The 18,597-nt window shown below is 44.6% G+C and overlaps 1 protein-coding gene and 1 long non-coding RNA gene across 2 annotated transcripts in view; one reads left to right on the top strand and one right to left on the bottom strand.

Annotated features, from left to right (window-relative positions):
* UBAC2 (UBA domain containing 2) overlaps nt 1-9,874 on the bottom strand; it is a 178,117-nt gene extending 168,243 nt beyond the window's left edge. Inside the window, exon 1 of the mRNA XM_044250026.1 lies at nt 9,699-9,874. Within this exon, the coding sequence (XP_044105961.1) occupies nt 9,699-9,729 (31 nt within the window). The 5' untranslated portion in view covers nt 9,730-9,874. The remainder of the gene's footprint in view (nt 1-9,698) is intronic.
* On the top strand, nt 9,221-17,730 carry LOC122907212. The gene is made up of 3 exons (XR_006384702.1): nt 9,221-9,439; nt 12,944-13,039; nt 17,619-17,730. It is a non-coding gene; the product is annotated as an uncharacterized LOC122907212 (long non-coding RNA).
* The last annotated feature ends 867 nt before the right edge of the window (nt 17,731-18,597 follow it).

Below are 18,597 nucleotides of genomic sequence, written 5' to 3'. Positions count from 1 at the left end.
ATCTTTTCTCCCTTAAAGTTACACATACCATCCTTTGGGACTGGAATTTTGCAGTATTATCAAAAGTTATAAGGTAATACTCTTTATTTACTCTTCTTTCACTTCTAAAAACATCTGAAAATTAAGATCTACTAAGCATCACTATAATAGGGGGAAATACAGGAGAAAACATCAATGTAATTCTGTAAGAAGAGCATACTTGGGAAATTCTTATGACAAAGGGAAAGCAGGATAGATACATAGTCATTGTGACTGCTTTTTAAAAGCCTTTTGTATGAAATAAAAGCAAATTACAAAATAGTATTTGAGTCTGATAAATCTATTATTTGTATTTTCACTTTTGCACTAGGAAAAATATGAATATAAACACCAAGAGGTCATAAATGCTATTTTTATTTCTTTCTACTACTTTTCCATATTTTTTAATTTTCTTTAATGAATTCTATTAATTTTATCATAATAAAATCAGTTCATTTAAAACAAGAACATAAATGTTTTCAGGGAAAAGATGAAGAAAATTAACTGAAATACTAAGTTTTTTTCTATCTTTCCAATTTTCTATAATGTGATTATTTTTAGACTGGAAAAAAAAAGACTATTTCTTTTTAAAGATTTTATGTATTTATTTGACAGGGAGAGACAAGGTGAGAGAGGGAACACAGGAGGGGAGCAGCAGAGGGAGAGGGAGAACCAGGCTTCCCACTGAGCAGGGAGGCCAATGTGGGGCTCAACCTGAGCTTAACAACTAAGCCACCCAGGCATCCCAAGAACGACTATTTTTAAAAGCTTTCTTCCTGGAAAACAGTATGAAGTTTCCTTAAAAAGTTAAAAAGAGAACTATCCTACAACCCAGCAACTACACTATTAGGTGTCTAGCCAAAGGATACAAAAATGCTGATTCAAAGGGGCACGTGCACCCCAATGTTTATGGCAGCATTTTGAACAATAGCCAAGTTATGGAAAGAGCCCAAATGTCCACTGACTGATGAGTGGATAAAGAAGATGTGGTATATATATAAAGTGGAATATTACTCAGCCATCAAAAAGAGTGAAAACTAGCCATGTGCAACTATGTGGATGGAACCAGAGGCTATTATGCTAAGTGAAATAAGTCAGAGAAAGACAAATATGATTTCACTCATATGTGGAATTTAAGAAACAGAACAGATGAATATGGGGAAGGGAAAGAAAAATAAAATAAGATAAATCAGAAAGGAAGGCAAACCACAGAGACCCAAATACAGAGGACAAAGTGAGGGCTGCTGAAGGGGAGGTGGGTGGGTGATGGGCTAAATGGGTGACTTGCAGTAAGGAGGGCACTTGTCGGGATGAGCACTGGGTGTTACATGTAAGAGATAAATGACTGAATTCTACTTTGAAACTAAAGCTACACTATATGTTAACTAACTTGAATTTAAATTAAATAAATAAGTAAATAAAAATAAAAGCATTCTCCCTTGGGATGCCTGGCTGGCTCAGTTGGTGGGGCACACAACTCTTGATCTCAGGGTCCCAAGTTCGAGCCCCATACTGGGTGTTGAAATTACTTAATAAATATTTTATAAAAATAAAAATTAATAGCATCCCCCCCTCATGCTTGTTCTTCCCTAATTAATACCTATCTTTCCTCCTCAGCTAAAATTCTTTTTTTAAAGGGTTGGGTTTTGTGGTTTTTTTTCTGAGAGAGAGAGAGAGAGAGAGAGAACAAAGCATGGGGGGAGGCGGTGCAGAGCAAGAGGGACAAGCAGACTCCCAAGTGGAGGCAGCTGGGCAGGGAGCCCAACGTGAGGCTTGATCCCAGAACCCTGAGATCATGATCCCAGAACCCTGAGCCACCCATCAGCTAAAATTTTTAAATAAATAGTATATTTCTTGAGAATTTCAAGGATATACTCCTCTGAAAGTTAAGAAATGTAGGAAATAGCTTATCCCCGAGAGTCAGGCATTAAAGGCAACTGTGCAGGGTTTGGGCAACCCAGGCTTGATGAGTTAATCCCTTACTACAACAAACAATGAAATAGAGCAGAAATATATAAATTCTCAAGTCACCTTTAAAGAGGCCAGTCAGATGAATCTTGCCGCCTAAAACAGAAACTCAACCAAAACAAGATAACAAAATTGGAATTCCCACTAATGTACCAAATACAAAGGCTGCTCCAAAGGGAGGTTTCACACCAAAATGCAGAATTTACAAAGACAATTAATCTAGTTGCAGTCCCACAACTCTTAGCCTTTCAGCCTGATTATGAATCTAAGAAGAGTGAGCAGAACAGCAAGAGTTCTCTACTGAACAGAGAAAAGCCGGAAAAGGATCCGTGGAGTGGGCATCCGCGTGCTCTGAGTACAGCCACACCCTCACGTCGAGCTGCGTCAGGGGCTCAACGGACCTCATTCAGTGAGCCAAATACGTGACTCCTGGAGTAGGGGTACAGCAAATTTCCACCTTGGGAAACTTAAAGAGTGGGAGAAAGAGAAGCCATGTGATGCCAGAGCTCAAAACGCACCACCGAGGCAAAGAATCCGCAATTCCAGCAGAGCAGAGCAGAGGTGGGCCGCAGGGAAGAGCCAGCAGCGGGGTCATCCTGGGCTCAGTCCGATGGCACCCTTAAGCAAGCCAAAAGGACTCCAGAAGGAGGAAACTGTAGGTGCACCTAAGTTCCTAGGAACTAAGGGAAGAGTCACTAACTATGGCCCACCAACATGAAGATGCATTTCCCCAAGGCCGGGGAGTAGCAGGCAAGGGAGTCACACACGAATCTAAAGAACACACAGGAAAGGCAGCTTGAACCATGGACCAGGCTAAGAGCCACATAAGAACAATCCTAGTTCACCATTCCTGCCTCCTCCCACTCCACCTAACCTAGAACCTAAGAAGGTCAGAAACAAAATGGGAGAGACACAGCGGAACGCAAAGAGAGTAGAAGGCAATCACGCCCCCTTCTCTCACAGCAAGTGGTTGTCAAGTTCGAGTCTTAACTGGGAGGAAAAGGAAGAAAGTCTTACCCTTGAATGAAGACTGAAGTGTTGATTCAAACACTCAACAACGTATTTTTATTTTTTTTAAAGTAGGCTCCATGTGCAACAGGGGCCTTGAACTCATGACCCTCAGATCAAGAGTGGCATGCTCTACCAACTGAACCAGCCAGGTGCCCCTAAACACATATTTTGATTTTTAAATTGAGCCCCTATTTTGTGACTTCTCTAAGGTTATTGCCACTTGAATGTACTTTTCATCTTTTATTTACCACTGAATTCCAAGCACTTAGAAGAGGGGCTGGCTCACCGGAATGCTCATTAAACAGCTGTTGAATCAATAACTTGAAGAGTGAATAAAAAGTCCCAAGTCTGATTCCTTTTCACAAAGGCAAAAAGCTTTCCAAGCTGAGTACATTTCAAAGAGATGGTGAGAGACAAAAACATTTTCTCATCTCCTCTAAGTTTTGTATTTGACATACTGAATACACACCTAAAGAAAAGAATATATTAGTGACAACATAGCCTGGTACTTCTTTTTTTTTTTTAAAGATTTTATTTATTTGACAGAGAGAGATCACAAGTAGGCACAGAGAGAGACAGAGAGTAGAGAGAGAGAGAGAGAGAGGAGGAAGCAAGCTCCCTGCCGAGCAGAGAGCCCGATGCGGGACTCGATCCCAGGACTCTGAGATCATGACCTGAGCCCGAAGGCAGAGGCTTAACCCACTGAACCACCAAGGCACCCTCGCCTGGTACTTCTTAAGAGCACAAAAACAGCTGGAGAGGTCAATTTTCGAGGTGTCCACTTAAGCATCACGCAGGGGCCAGAGTACGCAGACCGTGAATGGCCCAGCCAGTCCTTACAGCTCGCCCACCTCTGGAGCGAGATGAATGTCCTCACTGTGGCCTGACACCGCTCACTGGCCCTTGGATGCACCTAACTTCCCTAACTACATCTGACTCCAGGCTCCCTAACTGGTTTTGAATCAAAACCAGTTTCGCTGGTTCCAGTTCAGCTCAAAAGTTTTTTCTCACGCTAATAAATTTGCACCCGTTTCCATCTCAGTGCTGGGTGACTTTCAGTTAGCAAAACACCCAAGCACCTGAGTCTGCAAAGGGCCTAACTCAGCTCTGTCTTCCCCTGATTCCCTCCCCACTGCGTGTCCCTATGGTCCACTCTCATTACTTGTACTGTCTATCTCTGGTTCATTCTGTACCTCGACAAAGCAGGTTTGGGCCTTAGTGCACCACTGAAACTGCTCTCCTAACCGTGACCATAGCCTACTAATGCCAAATCCAGTAAACTCGAAGAAACTAAATAAATGTGGTCAGGAGGTATGAAGAGAAGCAGGTGAGCATGAAATTTAAAAATAAAAGTCAAGTAACGAATTTCAGAAGGAAATGTTCATCAAGGCCAATGCAAGAGAACTTTCCACTAAGACAAGGACTGAGAAGCATCCGGTAGATTTGCTGGTGTGGAAGTCCCAGGTCACCCGGTCCGGAGCAGTTTCTGTGGTTTGGTGGCTGGTGGGGAAGATTGCGGCTGCGGCGGGTAGAGCAGAGCCATGCCAGTGGGCGACCATCAAAGAGCAGCCAAGCTGCGGAGGGCTAAAGAGTGCAGGGGCGGGGAGGGAAGGAACGGAAAGCTCGTCTTCAGGACTGAGGCCAGGAAGAAGAAAGTCAGCAGCTGGGAAGGTGCAGGCTAGGGTCAGCAGCGGGGCTATGCTTTTGTATTCTCGAGAACACAGAAGAAGGACCCAGCTGAAAACAGCGAACCCCAGTCTAGGAGCTCTATACACGCTAAATTTTAATCTTCACAAGAACTCAACAAAATACATCATACTCTCTCCTTTCCACAGGTGAGGGATCTGAAGTACTCTGGGAGTCTCTGAAAGGCCCACTACGGCATCAACCAGAGAAAGCTCCAGACTTAACCACGTGCCAGGCTCACCCTCTGGGAGGAGAGGAAGAAGAAGAGAGTGGCGTTACAAAAGGCAGCAGAGAGTGAGTCAAGAAGAGGGGGAGGGTGGGCTTCAGCTAGACGAGTGCTTCACTCTTTTCGCTTGGGGAAAGAGAAGGGAACCGAGTTTGATGCCCGACCAACTCTTACTCATCCCTCGAAACTCAGCTCAACTATCACCGACAATGGGAAGTCACTGACAACGGTAAAAATGTGGCTATAAACAAGTGACAGCCCTTACTGGGGGCGTGCATGAAGAGTGAGATGGGTCGAGGCCAGGACCAGTCTTGAGGATGGGGACGGCAGGCGAGGAGCTCAGGGAGATGACGGAATCCAAGGACTCAGATCAGGCGTCACACGTGAACACCAGCTTGGGGCTTCGTCAGATGACTGTAGCAGGACAGCAGAACCAGGTTCTGAGAGTCCCGATGAGACTGTAACTCCAGTAATTAGCTATGGGCTCCCGACTTGACATGGAAGATGCCAGAAACGGGCTATAAACTGGAGACAGGAGGAATGGACACTGTGGCGATCAGAGCCACGGTGGTGAGAAGCTCAAAAGTTGACGTACAACAAAAGAGGGCAAATCTAATTGAACTAAGAGAGTAAGACAGGTTTCCCCCAAGGAAACACCCATCTCTGCCTACTCTGCGGTCTCCTCCTTCCCTACCACCCCTCAGTTGCTAGACTTGCCTGAGCTCCTGTCCTCAGCCTCCTAACTCCACTCACTGCTTCCAGAACCCTGACTCACATCCAGGGCAGAGCTCCCACCTAACCACCCACATCCGGTAGCGCCCTCTCGCCAAATGCCCCCCTGGTATCTCTAACTGGACACTACACATTAAATGTGGCAACTGCTGAACTCGTCTTTCCCCACAACGAGCTCCCCCTTTTCTGCATTCCCCGACCCTAACGAATGGTAACACCGTCTGTCCATCCAGAGCCACCTTCAACCCTTCTTCATCCCTCAAATCCAACCAGTTTCATTTATGGTTGTTTTTCTAAGTTTTTATTTATTTTTTTATTTGGCAGAGAGAGAGAGAGAGAGTATAAGCAGGAGGAACAGCAGAGGGAGGGGGAGAAGCAGGTCCCCTGCTGAGGGACTCGATCCCTGGAGTCTGGGATCATGACCTGAGCTGAAGGCAGACACTCTACTGCCTGAGCCACCCCGGCGTCCCTCAACAAGTTTTATGGACACGACCTACCTACTCACACATCTTTAGAATCTTTCTTCTCTATCCTGTTCATTCTCACTGCTACTACCTTAGCTGGAGCCTTCAGTATCTCCCGCTGGACTCTATTCACTCTGCCCCTTCTGCCAGCCACCCTCTTGTTTTGATGTAAATTTCTCTGTCCCTTAGAATCTCCTGGGGATGCTTTAAAAATTCAGATTTCTGATGCCCACATTAGCCCTTCTCAATCAGTCTGTCTGGGGATGGGACCTGGGAATATGGACATTCAGAAAGCTCCATGGTTGATTTTTTTTTTCTAGCTAGGACTCGGGCAGCGTTTGGAAACACTGCTGCCACCACCACCAAGAACACCCCCCCGCCCAGTCTTCCTTCCCCCAGCAACGTAAAGCATTCCTTAGTGCTCTAGATCATTACCTCCTCCTGCTTCTCTGGACTTTGGTCTATCATTCATTCCTATCTGTGTTCCTGAAGAGGAGGAATCTCAGCCATTCCTCCACCTTCTCCCCGACCTCCTCCTCTTCTCCCTCTTCAGGTGGATGATTTCACCACACACTTCTTAAACTGCTCAGTCCAGCCATTACTAACAACACTCTAATTCACCACCTCCTGCTTCTTTTCCAGGCCTGCCCAGGCTCTGTTGCTCTTTGAGGGCCTCTCCCCACTTGCATGCCTGACAAACTCTTACTTATCCCTCAAAAATCAGCTCAAATATCACCTGCACCAACAACTGTGCCTCTCCCTTAACCAGCCCACACCCCATCAATAAACTCACAGCACCAGGCAGACAAGTAGTTTCATTTCTTTTTTAAAATATTTCCCTACTAAACAATGAACTCGAGGGTGGGAACTAAACCTGGAATACATTAGACATACAATCAATGTTGGTTAAGTCTATTGTTACAGAGTGAATATACTGTGAAGTGACTAAGTAATGGGAAAAATTTATAGTAAGTATAATAAATGATACATCTATTACTTAACACATAATTAAATGATGCCCTGGTCTATAAGCAATCTAAAATAAGTACTGAATATGTTTCCCATACACTTTTATCAAGCCATAATTACATGACTAGATAGACAGCAATACAGTTTCAAAGACATAGTCACAAACACCCTATCCGTGATTTAACGCCCTGGCAGCCCCAGCTTTCTTCAGTGCTTTGAAAATGCACTGCTTTGCCTGTTTCAGTCTTTGTGCTTGCTGTTCCCTTTCTGCAAAATGTACATTTTTCAACAAACTCTGATGTGGCTGGGTCCTTCACACCACCTGGGTCCTTCACACCACCTGGCTCAAGTGTCATGTTCCCAGATATCTTCCTGACCACACTTGCTGAAGCAGGCACCCCCATAACCTCAATCTCCAAACCATTATGCTCGTATTGTCTTCAGGACTCTCACCACTATGGGAAATCACTGTTTGTTAATTACTTGACGCTGGTTTCCTTTACCTGGTTTACCTCCTCATCCTCTGTACAGAAACAGTGTGGGGCCTACATGGGTACCCAATAGACACCTGTTGAATAAATAACTGAGAGGAAGGCAAATGTAACACTAAAACACCATTATCTACCAGTCACATAACAAGGGACATATATGCAGGAGGTAGGAAATGACAGGGACTCTTTCCCTTGAAAAGACAATGTTCGCTCATCATCCACAGGGTCATGGGCAGGCAGATTATCCTTCCAGGGATACTCACTCAAAATCAGAACTTTGACTTACCAAAGAGCCACACAACTTGCTAAATAAAATCACTCCCTTTCAGTGGACAGCCTTGCCAGGAAAAATTTTAAAGCAGATGATTGCTCACACCCAGTCTTGCCAAAGACCAGTCCTGGAAAAACTGCCCAACATCCCCTAAAGGAACACAAGGGACTGAGACTTGTTCAACATTGAAATCCCAGCAACTAGCAGTTTCTAGCCCATAACAGATGCTCAAAATGTTTGTTAAATGAGTGCATGAGACATGGCCTTCTGAGGAATGGCCATCCCATCAAGTCTTACCCTGAGGATACACTTACTTCAGAAACAGGTCAAGACAGCTGAGGAGAAGCCTTGGCCTGTGCCTCTCCCTGGGCAGGAGTTCGGTTCCTAGAACTCAGTACTCATCAACCCTGTGCCTTAGGTGATCAAGTTTGACCTTCCCCAGTGTCACCATGTATCAAAGCAGAATAAACTTTGCCAACACAATGACTACTACAGTAACCAGTAACCTAGTAATGCAGTACAGTAACCTTTTAAATTTTTTCATGTATTTTGGTCAGAGGGAAGGATAGTTCAAAAGGCTGAAATAACTAAAATGGAAGATTCGACCATTAATTTTATATCCACCAGTGTAGGGGTCACTGCGTGATCCCAAGAAAATCACACCACCTTCTTGACCAGCAGTGCCTACAGTCCTATGTTCTTTATGCAAAGGGTAGTCTGGGGAAGATTAACTAGCCAGTAGCTAAAACCTACTCTAAGGCCAATGAGTGAATCGAATTAATTAGGAAACAAGGGAAATCATAAATATTCAAGCCACTCCAAAACCTGAGAGTGAGGAAGATTTAAAATTATGCCTGTGTCTCTCATACTCACCCTCAGCCTAAGACCTGTATTCTCGGAAAAGGCTTCTAACAATAAAGGTAGATCTTTAGTATTTGGAAATGTCAACTGCTTCCATACCTGGGCATGATTAAGTTCTCATGTGGAGAGACAGGAAGTACTAACAGGGACAAGCAACTGTAAGTTATGACTGTTCAAAACAGTTCACTGTTGCTGTCCCAGTGCCGAATCTCACTGCTGTTTACTTAACACACAGGCCACCTTACCAAGAGTCAACTGAAAAATTTCAGGGAAAAAAATAAAATTGTCTACAAGGCTAGATATGTTTCTTTTCCCTCTACCTGCTGACCACCACTGACATTCGAGTGCAAGATGACGGCAACATCCAGCAGCAATGTCCGCACTTTCCTGCCAAACGACTTAACTTCCTTCCACTTTAATGTACTTTCATCAGTTTGTGTTTGTCTAAAAACTCTTAAAGGAGACGGAGGAAGAAAGAAATCTAAGCAAACCTGAGGGGTCAGTTCCCGAGACAGAGGTTGGAAATTTGCATCTGGGGGAGAGCCAGTTCGGTCCCTCTGTAGCCTAAATGGAGCAAGGTGACTGGGAAGGGGGCAGGCTTCCAGCATCTGCTCCACCAGGACAGCCCCTTCTTTCAGCCTGGCACACGCGCCGCTGAGCACAAGGGGTCGAGCCCGGAGAACACCGGGACACCCAGCCCGACCCTAACTGTCCAGCCCGCCTGCAGCAGCCCCTGGAACACGTGAGCACCGCACCTGGGGTTCATAGGTGGGGGCCCGGGCTGACGGCGGGACTCAGTCCGCACTTGCCCCTCCAGGCTGAGGTGGGGAAGTGTCCGCTGCCCCTCACGGGAAGGAACCCCTAAGATTCGGGCGCGGGCATGGAGGGTCGGCCCCCAAACCTCCTGCAACCCCGAGGGTCCCCTTTGCCCCCAGGCTTCTCAAAGAGGTGCCCAGGGTCGCGCGTAGGGAACAGCCAGGATGGCGGCAGCCGGTACTCACAAAGCCCACTGGAGCCGGTGCTGGTGAACATGGTCCCGCCAGACCCGGAGCCCCCGCGGGGGGACAGGGGGAGGGGAAGTGGAGGTGGAGGGACCCGGCGACCGCGCAGGCGCACTCCCGGCCTGGCGGCGAATCCGGCAACTGGATTACACTCCAGGGGCTGCTTGAGAGCGGCGCATGCGCAGCCCATGGGACGCGCCGCTCCGCCCACCTGCCCCCTCCCTTCCTGCCTGGGAAGGGAAGTCGGTCCCCAGTCGGAGGGATCCGTCTGTCCGGGTTTTCCCGACTGCTGCGGGTCCCCTTTAGAAAAGCAACAGGGGGACTTCGTTGGAGGAGCGGGAGTATAACTCCTGTGGAGTCGGCGTGGCTGCTGATTCCTCGGGAGTGTCGGCGTGGGGGGGGGGCATTCCTCGTGACCTCTAACCTCACCCCGGACGGGACGCCCGGCGCGTTCCACGCATGCTCAGTCTTTGTGGACAGCCCCCCCGAAGCTCGCTCCCCCGAGGACTGTTGGCAGTAACTATCTGGGGTTCTGGTGTCCCCCAGGTGCGAGAGGCCGCTCAGTCGCCGAGAGCTGCGCTGTCCAGTCCTTTCCCGCGTCGATCCCGCGCGGAATCCCCTCAGGTGCCGTGAATGGTGCTCACGGGACCCCACCCTTCCGCACCGCGCCGGCAGGTGGTCAGATCCCAGGGGTGGCGAGTCTATGGCTGAGCGACCTTGCTTCCCAAACTTCTGCCTTAGCCGCCTTGCAGACCTAGGCATTTCATTTTTTTTTTCCCCTCGCAAAATGAGATTAATCTTTACTAAGGCAAAGTCATGTTTTTTAAAATCAGTTTGAGCCTGAAAACTTTAATTTTATATTATGTAGTTATTAAAGAATACGTATTGTGGGGAGACTGACCAACTACAAGTCTAAATGAAAAGGACAGGCTACACAGCCGTATGGCATACTTTGAAAAGAAAATACTTTTGGAGTGTTTGTAAGGGCCAGGCACTGAGTGAGCTAAATCTGGAATTTGTGGATCAATAAAACACAGCTCCTGCCTTGAAGAAGAGGTGAGAGTGACCCAAAATTTTATCACTGATTTATTGCTAGAGGGCAAAAGCAGAAGTGACTTGTTTTCCTTAGGCTTTTATTTGTTTTACAGAAGCTATTGGTTGGCAACAAAACCCTTAGCCGACATAGGTCACTGGTTCTCAAAGTAGATGTGGCTACCCCACCCCACCCCACTTTAGGGATTCCAGAAGGCCAGAACTATTTTCATAATTGTAGTAAGATATTTTTCTCTTTTGTAAAAATATTTTATTAATTTATTTGACACAGATCACAATCAGGCAGAGAGGCAGGCAGAGAGCGAGGGGGAAGCAGCTCCCTGCTGAGCAGAGAGCCTGATGCGGGGACTCCATCCTAGGACCCTGAGATCATGACCTGAGCCTAAGGCGGAGGCTTAACCCACTGAGCCACCCAGGCGCCCCTAAGACATTTTTCTTTACTCTTACTCACTCAGGAAAATATAATGGAGTTTCCCTCTGTGCATTTGGGAAGGCTGTATAACTTAGTGAACCAACATTCTCCACTTGATCAATGCATCGTGTTACAAAATCATGCGTGTGTAAGATCAATGCAAACTGCAAGATAAACCGATACCTTTTAGTGTAACAGTACAAAAAGCTCATTGATAGGGCTTCAGATTTCTCATTCCAACTAATCTTTAAGAAACTACTGCTTGTTAAGTTATGCTGTAGTATCAGAAAAAAGTCCATATTATCGGAAATGACTATTAAAATGCTTCCTTTTCCAACAACAAAATCCTGTGAGGCCAGATTTTCTTCATGTATTTCAGTGGAAACAATGTATCACAACAGACTGAAAGCAGAAGCCAATAGGAGGATCCAGCTGTCTTCTATAAAGCCAGATCTTAGACATTTGCAAAAAAATGTGCAGTAATTTTATTTTCCTACATAATTTTTTGCTTGGGAATGTGCCGCAATTTTTCACAAAAATATATCAGTTATATTAATGTGCAATGGGTCTGTTATTTTTTTTAAAGATTTTATTTATTTATTTGATAGAGATCACAAGTAGATGGAGAGGCAGGCAGAGAGAGAGAGAGATGGAAGCAGGCTCCCTGCTGAGCAGAGAGCCCGATGTGGGGCTCGATCCCAGGACCCTGAGATCATGACCTGAGCTGAAGGCAGCGGCTTAACCCACTGAGCCACCCAGGTGCCCGGGTCTGTTATTTTTAAATGAATTCCAAACAGTTTTTAAATTTTTCCATCTCTTAATTAATTTCTAATGTTTCTAATAAATATAACTCATGTTAGCAAAAGCTCTCATAGTTCTCGACTATCTTTAAGAATGCTAAAGAAATCCCAAGATAAAAATGTTGGAGAACTGCTGAAATAGGAGATAAAGCACTTTGAAGTTTAGAAAAACAAAAACAAAAACAAAAAAACCCATTCACTTATTTATATTCAGTTCTGCAACATTCTTAACTAAATGCACAGTAACTTAATACGGTCTGCAGACCTTGCTCGAGAATATTTTCAGGGATCTGTACCTTGAGTGTACTCTGCACTCGGAACCTGGACATAACAACTGGTAGAAAGCTGTAGGTTTGTCTTCTAAGAAGCAAGTATTGTCCTTGCATGGGCAGCATTGGCTTCATCTGGGATCTTGTTTGAACTAGAAAGTGCCAGGCCCCATTCCCAAACTTACTAAAGCAGCATTTAGCAAGACCCTCAGGTGATTTGTATGCAAAAGTCTGAGAAGCACTAGTGCAGTGATTCTCAACAGGGGGCAGTTTGGGGACTCCAGAGGACACTTGCCAATATTCGGAGACATTTTTGGTGTTACAGTTATGAGAGGGGCCCACTAATGGCATCTAATGGGCAGATGGGATGCTGGTAAACATCCTACAATACACAGGGCCGCCTCCCATAGTGAAGACTTCTGTGCATCTGAGTGGCCCACTGGGTTACATATCTGACGCTTGATCTCAGCTCAGGTCTTGATCTCAGGGTTGTGAGTTCAAGCCCCACATTCAAGCCCAGTATAGAGCCTACTCTAAAAAAAATTTAAAAATTAAAAAAAAGAAACAAAACTGCCCAAAATATCAATAGCGTAAGGTTGAGAACTCCTATACTTGTGTGATTTAGCCAACGGTTATCACACAATTCCAGAATGCTCAGTGTTTATCATTTCTAAAGTCCTTGCCTGTATTTCCACCTTGTCTCTTCTCTAGATTGTATTTTGGAGAGCTAATTCTGTCAGTTACTAGGAATCATCATCTGCCTTGCCATGTCTTGCTGAATCTGCTTTCTACATTGGGATAGTAGTGGTAAGTTTGAAAGAGTAAGCCCGTAGAGGGCAGGGAATGTGTCTTACCAGATGTTGTATCCTACCCATTTTGAGTCTATTGGTGTGAAGACATTGTCTTCCTTTCCTAAAATAAAACACAGCATCTCTAAGGTTTTAGCATTAGAAAGCAGATCTCCAGAGGAGTCCTGGGGGAAGGTTGCTGACCAAGCATCCCTAACACAGCTTTTCCTGTAGATTTCAGCTTGCCTTTAGCACCATGTTTCTTTCATAGAGCAGAGCTAGAAAGAATTTTTCCTAAAGATGACTAACAGTAGAGGGGGCCAACCACAACCAAATTAAGAACCACAGACTTCCAAAGTACCAAGTTCTGATCATATGACAGCTATTGTACCTTTACCTTGTAAACCACATCCTGTTTCCATATTCTGGCTGAGGACCCCCTTTCCAAATTAGCAGGGATTGTAGTCAGCAATCTTTTGGAGGAATCAGTAGATAATGACTAGGGTTGATGGTCAGTCCTTGGGTAAAATAGCCTTTACACTGCATCAAATGCATTTTTAGCATATAATATCTATGAAACTAATGGTTATGAAGAAATAGGTCTGGAGGGTTTTTTTTAGGGTACTTGCATCTTTTTACTGATTCAGTAATACTCATTATAGATGTCTACCGAGCACGGAGCATTTTGGAAACCTGTTAAGTGTATTTTGGGTTGTCACAATGAATTGGAGGAGCCTGCGTGGTGTCCAGTAAATGCCAGACGCAATCCTTTTACCAAAAAACTTTAATCATTCTCTTTTCTAACTTGTGTTTTACTCTCCAACCTCATGTTTCTTACGTAGGTAAAAGTCTATTTGTATTTTTCTGAATCTAGAACCAATTTCATTTTACATGTAAACACGTGCCTGGCAGAGTTTTAATTCATGCTGAATTTGCCAGGAATGCAACTAGTTACTGTTTCAATTGTTATTTGGAACTTATTCAAGAGTTGTTCACCAATTCAAAACACCATTCCACATGCAACAACTCTGCTTGTCTCTTTGAAGTCACCAGTCTCAATTTCCACGTGGGAACAATGCACTTAGTGATTCTGTATCTTTAAAAAAGATGTATAAACCTAGCCCTTATTATAAAAAATACTATATATAATGTGAATATTAAGAAAAGGTGTTGAGACCCTGCCTCTGGCTCTCTGCTCAGTGGGGAGACTGCTTCCTTCTCTCTCTGCCTGCCTCTCTGCCTACTTGTGATCTCTCTGTGTCAAATAAATAAAATCTAAAAAAAAAAAAAAGAAAGAAAGAAAGAAAAGAAAAAAGAAAAGATGTTGAGAATACTCCGTTGAATATTTGAAAGTGTCCATATACACAGCATAGTTTTTTTTCCAATTCATTTACATGAATGAAAAAGGACCAACCCAATCCAATCCAATCCACCAAGATTAAGTGAATATTATATAAAGACACAGAGTTGGCAAAGGTAGAAACTTCAGAGAGAAAATTGCTTCAAAATACTTTGTTCTTTGATACTAACATGCAATTTTTGTCTCAATCAATGAGAAATACTGATATTGGAATATTACAAAGTGATTTGACGTAGATATCATATGTACCAGGAATGTTTAAATGAAGCCTTTAAACTACAAGTCAATAAGATTAAGATTACTAAAGAAGAAGGAAGTATCATTTTTCAACAAACGTAGGTCATTTTAAGAGATGCTTTCTTGCCCAGAATTTTCACAGTTCCTTTATCTGTAGCAGATAAGACCAGGTAGGCCTAAAAGACTGGTTTGGGACTGTATTGCTAATGTTCATGCTATGTAAAACATATAATGGTTAAGTCTAGAGATCATGTGGATTTTTAATATCAAATTAGGTGATTTATCCACTTGAAAATGATGCCGCATATTAGCCAATTTGCAGGAAATGTTAATTGAATTAAAACGTGATTTGGGGGAACATCCTTCTTTAACATTATTGTATCAGAGAGTTCCCAACTGCATATTTAGATGGAAAGGGTTTCAGTGCAGTGGAACAATTCCTGCAGAAGAAACAAAATGTAACAACATTGGAGTTTCTTTTAATAGAATTAGAACCTCAGTAAGTTTCATCAATTAAAAAAATATTTCAGATGATCCCCATCTGTTTTAGCTTGGGTCTGACCCAAGGCAGACTTTGGGACAAAGTTTCAAGTTATCTGGAAGCTGTCCTAGGAAAGACCAGTGAGAGAATGGGGAATGAGACAGGGAAAGGAGGGGCGGAAGCCAACGGAGGTGAATTATCAAACAGATTAGCACTGTGAGCACATGGAGCCTGTGCCCACAAGTCATCCCACTGGAGGGGCGGTGTCTTTCTCCACGACTCCCATTGGTCCCAGAGGCCCACCTGTGAGCGATTTGTCCACTTGTAGCCCACCCCTGTGAGTGAGCAGGGCAAGACTGCTTGCTAAGAGCTGCATCTGGGGGGCAGGGGAGTGCCTGGGTGGCTCAGTGGACGGAGCATCTGCCTTTGGCTCAGGTCAAGATCCCAGGGTGCTGGGATGGAGCCTGCATCTGGCTCCCTGCTCAGTGGGGAGCCTGCTTCTCCCTCTCCCTCTCCTCTCTACCCCTCCCCTTTATTCATGCTCCCAATCTCTCAAATAAATAATTAAAATCTTTTTTTTTTAAAGCTGCATTTGGGAACTAAGACTCCACAGGAGCAGCGGGGGAGTAAGTCTTGGGCCATAGGGCTGATACCTTTCTGCCCATAGGCTTCATATTTTCGTGGCACACTCCTAAGAAAGCTGGGCTGAGAAATTTCTGTAAGGAAATTATGGTGGGGGAGGTTAGGAAGTGATAGGGTTGGTTTGCCTTTTTCTTCTGGTCTTCCTCCAGTACCCACCCTAGTCTACTACCTTATTTCTCTAGAGCCTTTTCTTTTTCTGATTCAGCTCTGTTTCCCATCACATATCAAAGCATGGGGCCCTCTGGATCTGAGTTCTAGAGATGGAGTGAGGCCCTAACGTGTGGCGGGATTTCAGAATAGGAGTTTTCTGTGGCTTCATCACTATCCATAAGGAAGTATTTTTAAATCATTCATACAGAACCTGTCACATTTGTGAGACTGTCACACTTCCTCATCTTCTCCACCCAGACCATCTGCTCTTTCTCGGAGGCTAAGTTAAGGTTACTTGTCTTGTGTCCATACAACATGTCCCATCTGTTCATACCAGACAGGCACTTGCTTGTCCTGCTCTAGTTTTTACTCTGCTCTGCAGCGTCCTTCTGCCCTCTCATTCTTCTCTGCACCCTGCCTGGCATCACTTCCGACCTCCTTACTTCCACATACCACACAAACTAACATATTTATAGGTGGATGCAATCACTGTGCCTCTGAATGGACAGAGAGGATATATTTGGGACACCAGCAGCATCCGCTAAAAGTGGGGAAAAGGAAGTGAGACCAAATCGCCAATTCCCTTTACCCTATCACCTCTGGTCTCAGCATGGGCCATTTTCATAGGGCCAACATTTTCCTCCTTTTAATGGATATGGCTACTGATTGGTACTATATAAGGGACTCCTCTCGGGGTAGCTGCCCTAGATCCTTGCCAAAGTGCAAGCTGGATTTTAGGACATCATCAAAACAGGGAAGATATGCAAAACATCATCATTCCTTTGCCTGACCAGGCTGTGTCCTCTTCCCAAACCGCCCAGACGTCTCCTGCCCATCAAAGCAAGGCGAAAACCCACAGATCTCCTCCCCCCAGGGTTGTTTCAACAAAAGTGGGAGCCTATCTCTCACTTGCTCACTTTTAAGCCCTACTCAGAGATGTGAGAGATTATCACCTTCAATGTTTCATCTTGCTTGCTTGTCCATCTTTATGGCCGGTTTATGCTGAACAGTAGCACCTTGATTCAAACTGATTCAAACTCATGTATTCAACATAATGTTCCAGAGCAAAAGGCACCCATTTGATCTTTTATTTCTCCTTTTTCCAAGGTGATATAATCACGAGAATATTATGTAGGAAATTTTTTATCATTCTTATTTCCATTATTGGCAGTATTTTTTATTGTAAATCTATAGAAATGCAATTGAGCTGTGCATACGCAGGAAGAGTGTCACTACCACAGCAGCCAGTGAAAAAAGAACACATGAAAAGATTTCAGAATTTCAGAATATAAGCTAGAAATACAAAGTGAAGTACTGAAAACTGATGTGACAATTCTATGCCACTTAATTTTGCTTATTGATGATAGAGACAGCATGAGCAGAGAAGCAGATTCCCCGCTGAGCAGGGAGCCCCAAAATGGGGTTCAGTCCCAAGGCTCCAAGATCATGACCTGAACCAAAGGCAGACACACAACCAACTGAGCCACCCAGGCACCCCTGATTTTAGCCTTTCTATTTTTTATGGAGAAAGAAGCCCGGGGCTCTCTTTTATCCTCCTCAGTGTTATTAGCTGGATTGTGTAACCAAAAATATATATATTGAGGTTGTACCCCCAGTGCCTCTGAATGTGGCCTTCATTGCAAATAGGGTCATTGCAGATGTAACTGGTTATGATGAGGTCATTATGGAGTAGGGTAGGAGCTAATTCCATATGACTGCTCTCCTTAGACTCTTACAGATCCAGGGACATCACGCTGTGACAACGGAAGCGGAAATCACAGTGCTGTCCCCACCAGCCAAGGAACACCAAGGATGGCCAGCAAATACCAGAAGCTGGAAAAGGCAAGAAACATTCCTGCCCTCCAGGTTTCCATGGGAGCATGGCCCTGCTGACCCCTGGATTTGGGACTGACAGCTTCTGGGACTGTGAGGCAGGGAAGTTCTATTGTTTTAAGCCCCCCAGGTTGTGTACTTTTTATGGCAGTCCTAGGTGACCCTCGGCTTTCCTCTTTAATTCATATTTTAAAATTTCCTCTTCTATCTACTATTCACCTGTTTCCCTTTGCATTTTCTTAATTTCTACCTAGGTCAAATCTATGTTGAGATTTTATTTCTGCCCAGCAACCATAGGGACTCGATTAATGGTGTTGTTTATAGGAACCCCACTGTCCCAAAGGTGACAATTTCTTTGATCTCCTATGTCATGTACATGATAAGATAGGAACCAAAAACTGCACCGGTAAAATCTTCCCACCCATTGTGTCCACCAAATCTAAAACTGCTCTGTTAAGGCTGTGGGTTTTGGTCTACCCAGCATCAAGGAGAAACTATCACTCGCTCACTCACCTGCTCCAACCTCCTACTTCTCCCTGTACCAATCCCTTTCACAGTCATGACTCACTTCATACTCCCTCTGTAGATGAATCCTTGGTCCAGTCACTCAAACCAATTCTGAAAGAAACCTGAGAAGTTCAGGTCTATGGCTCTGTGATGGCAGCTGAACTCCACACCCCTGGGCTCATTTTGCATGTTGTACATTGCATTCCTTTATCAATGTGAGTCCGCTCTACTTGTAGGTCATTGTCTAATTGCCTGTCTCCTCCACACAACTGCAAGCAGGACCTGTCTTTCATCTTTGTTTCCCCGAGGCTTAGCACAGTGATTGGCACACAGTTGGCCTCTAGATATATATATTCAATTGAAGGAG

The sequence above is a fragment of the Neovison vison genome, chromosome 5 (genome assembly GCF_020171115.1).
Source record: "Neovison vison isolate M4711 chromosome 5, ASM_NN_V1, whole genome shotgun sequence".
In the NCBI taxonomy this organism is placed as follows: Eukaryota; Metazoa; Chordata; class Mammalia; order Carnivora; family Mustelidae; genus Neogale; species Neogale vison.
The sequence above is the reverse complement of the archived record's forward strand: the minus strand, read 5'-3'. Positions and strand labels throughout refer to the sequence as shown.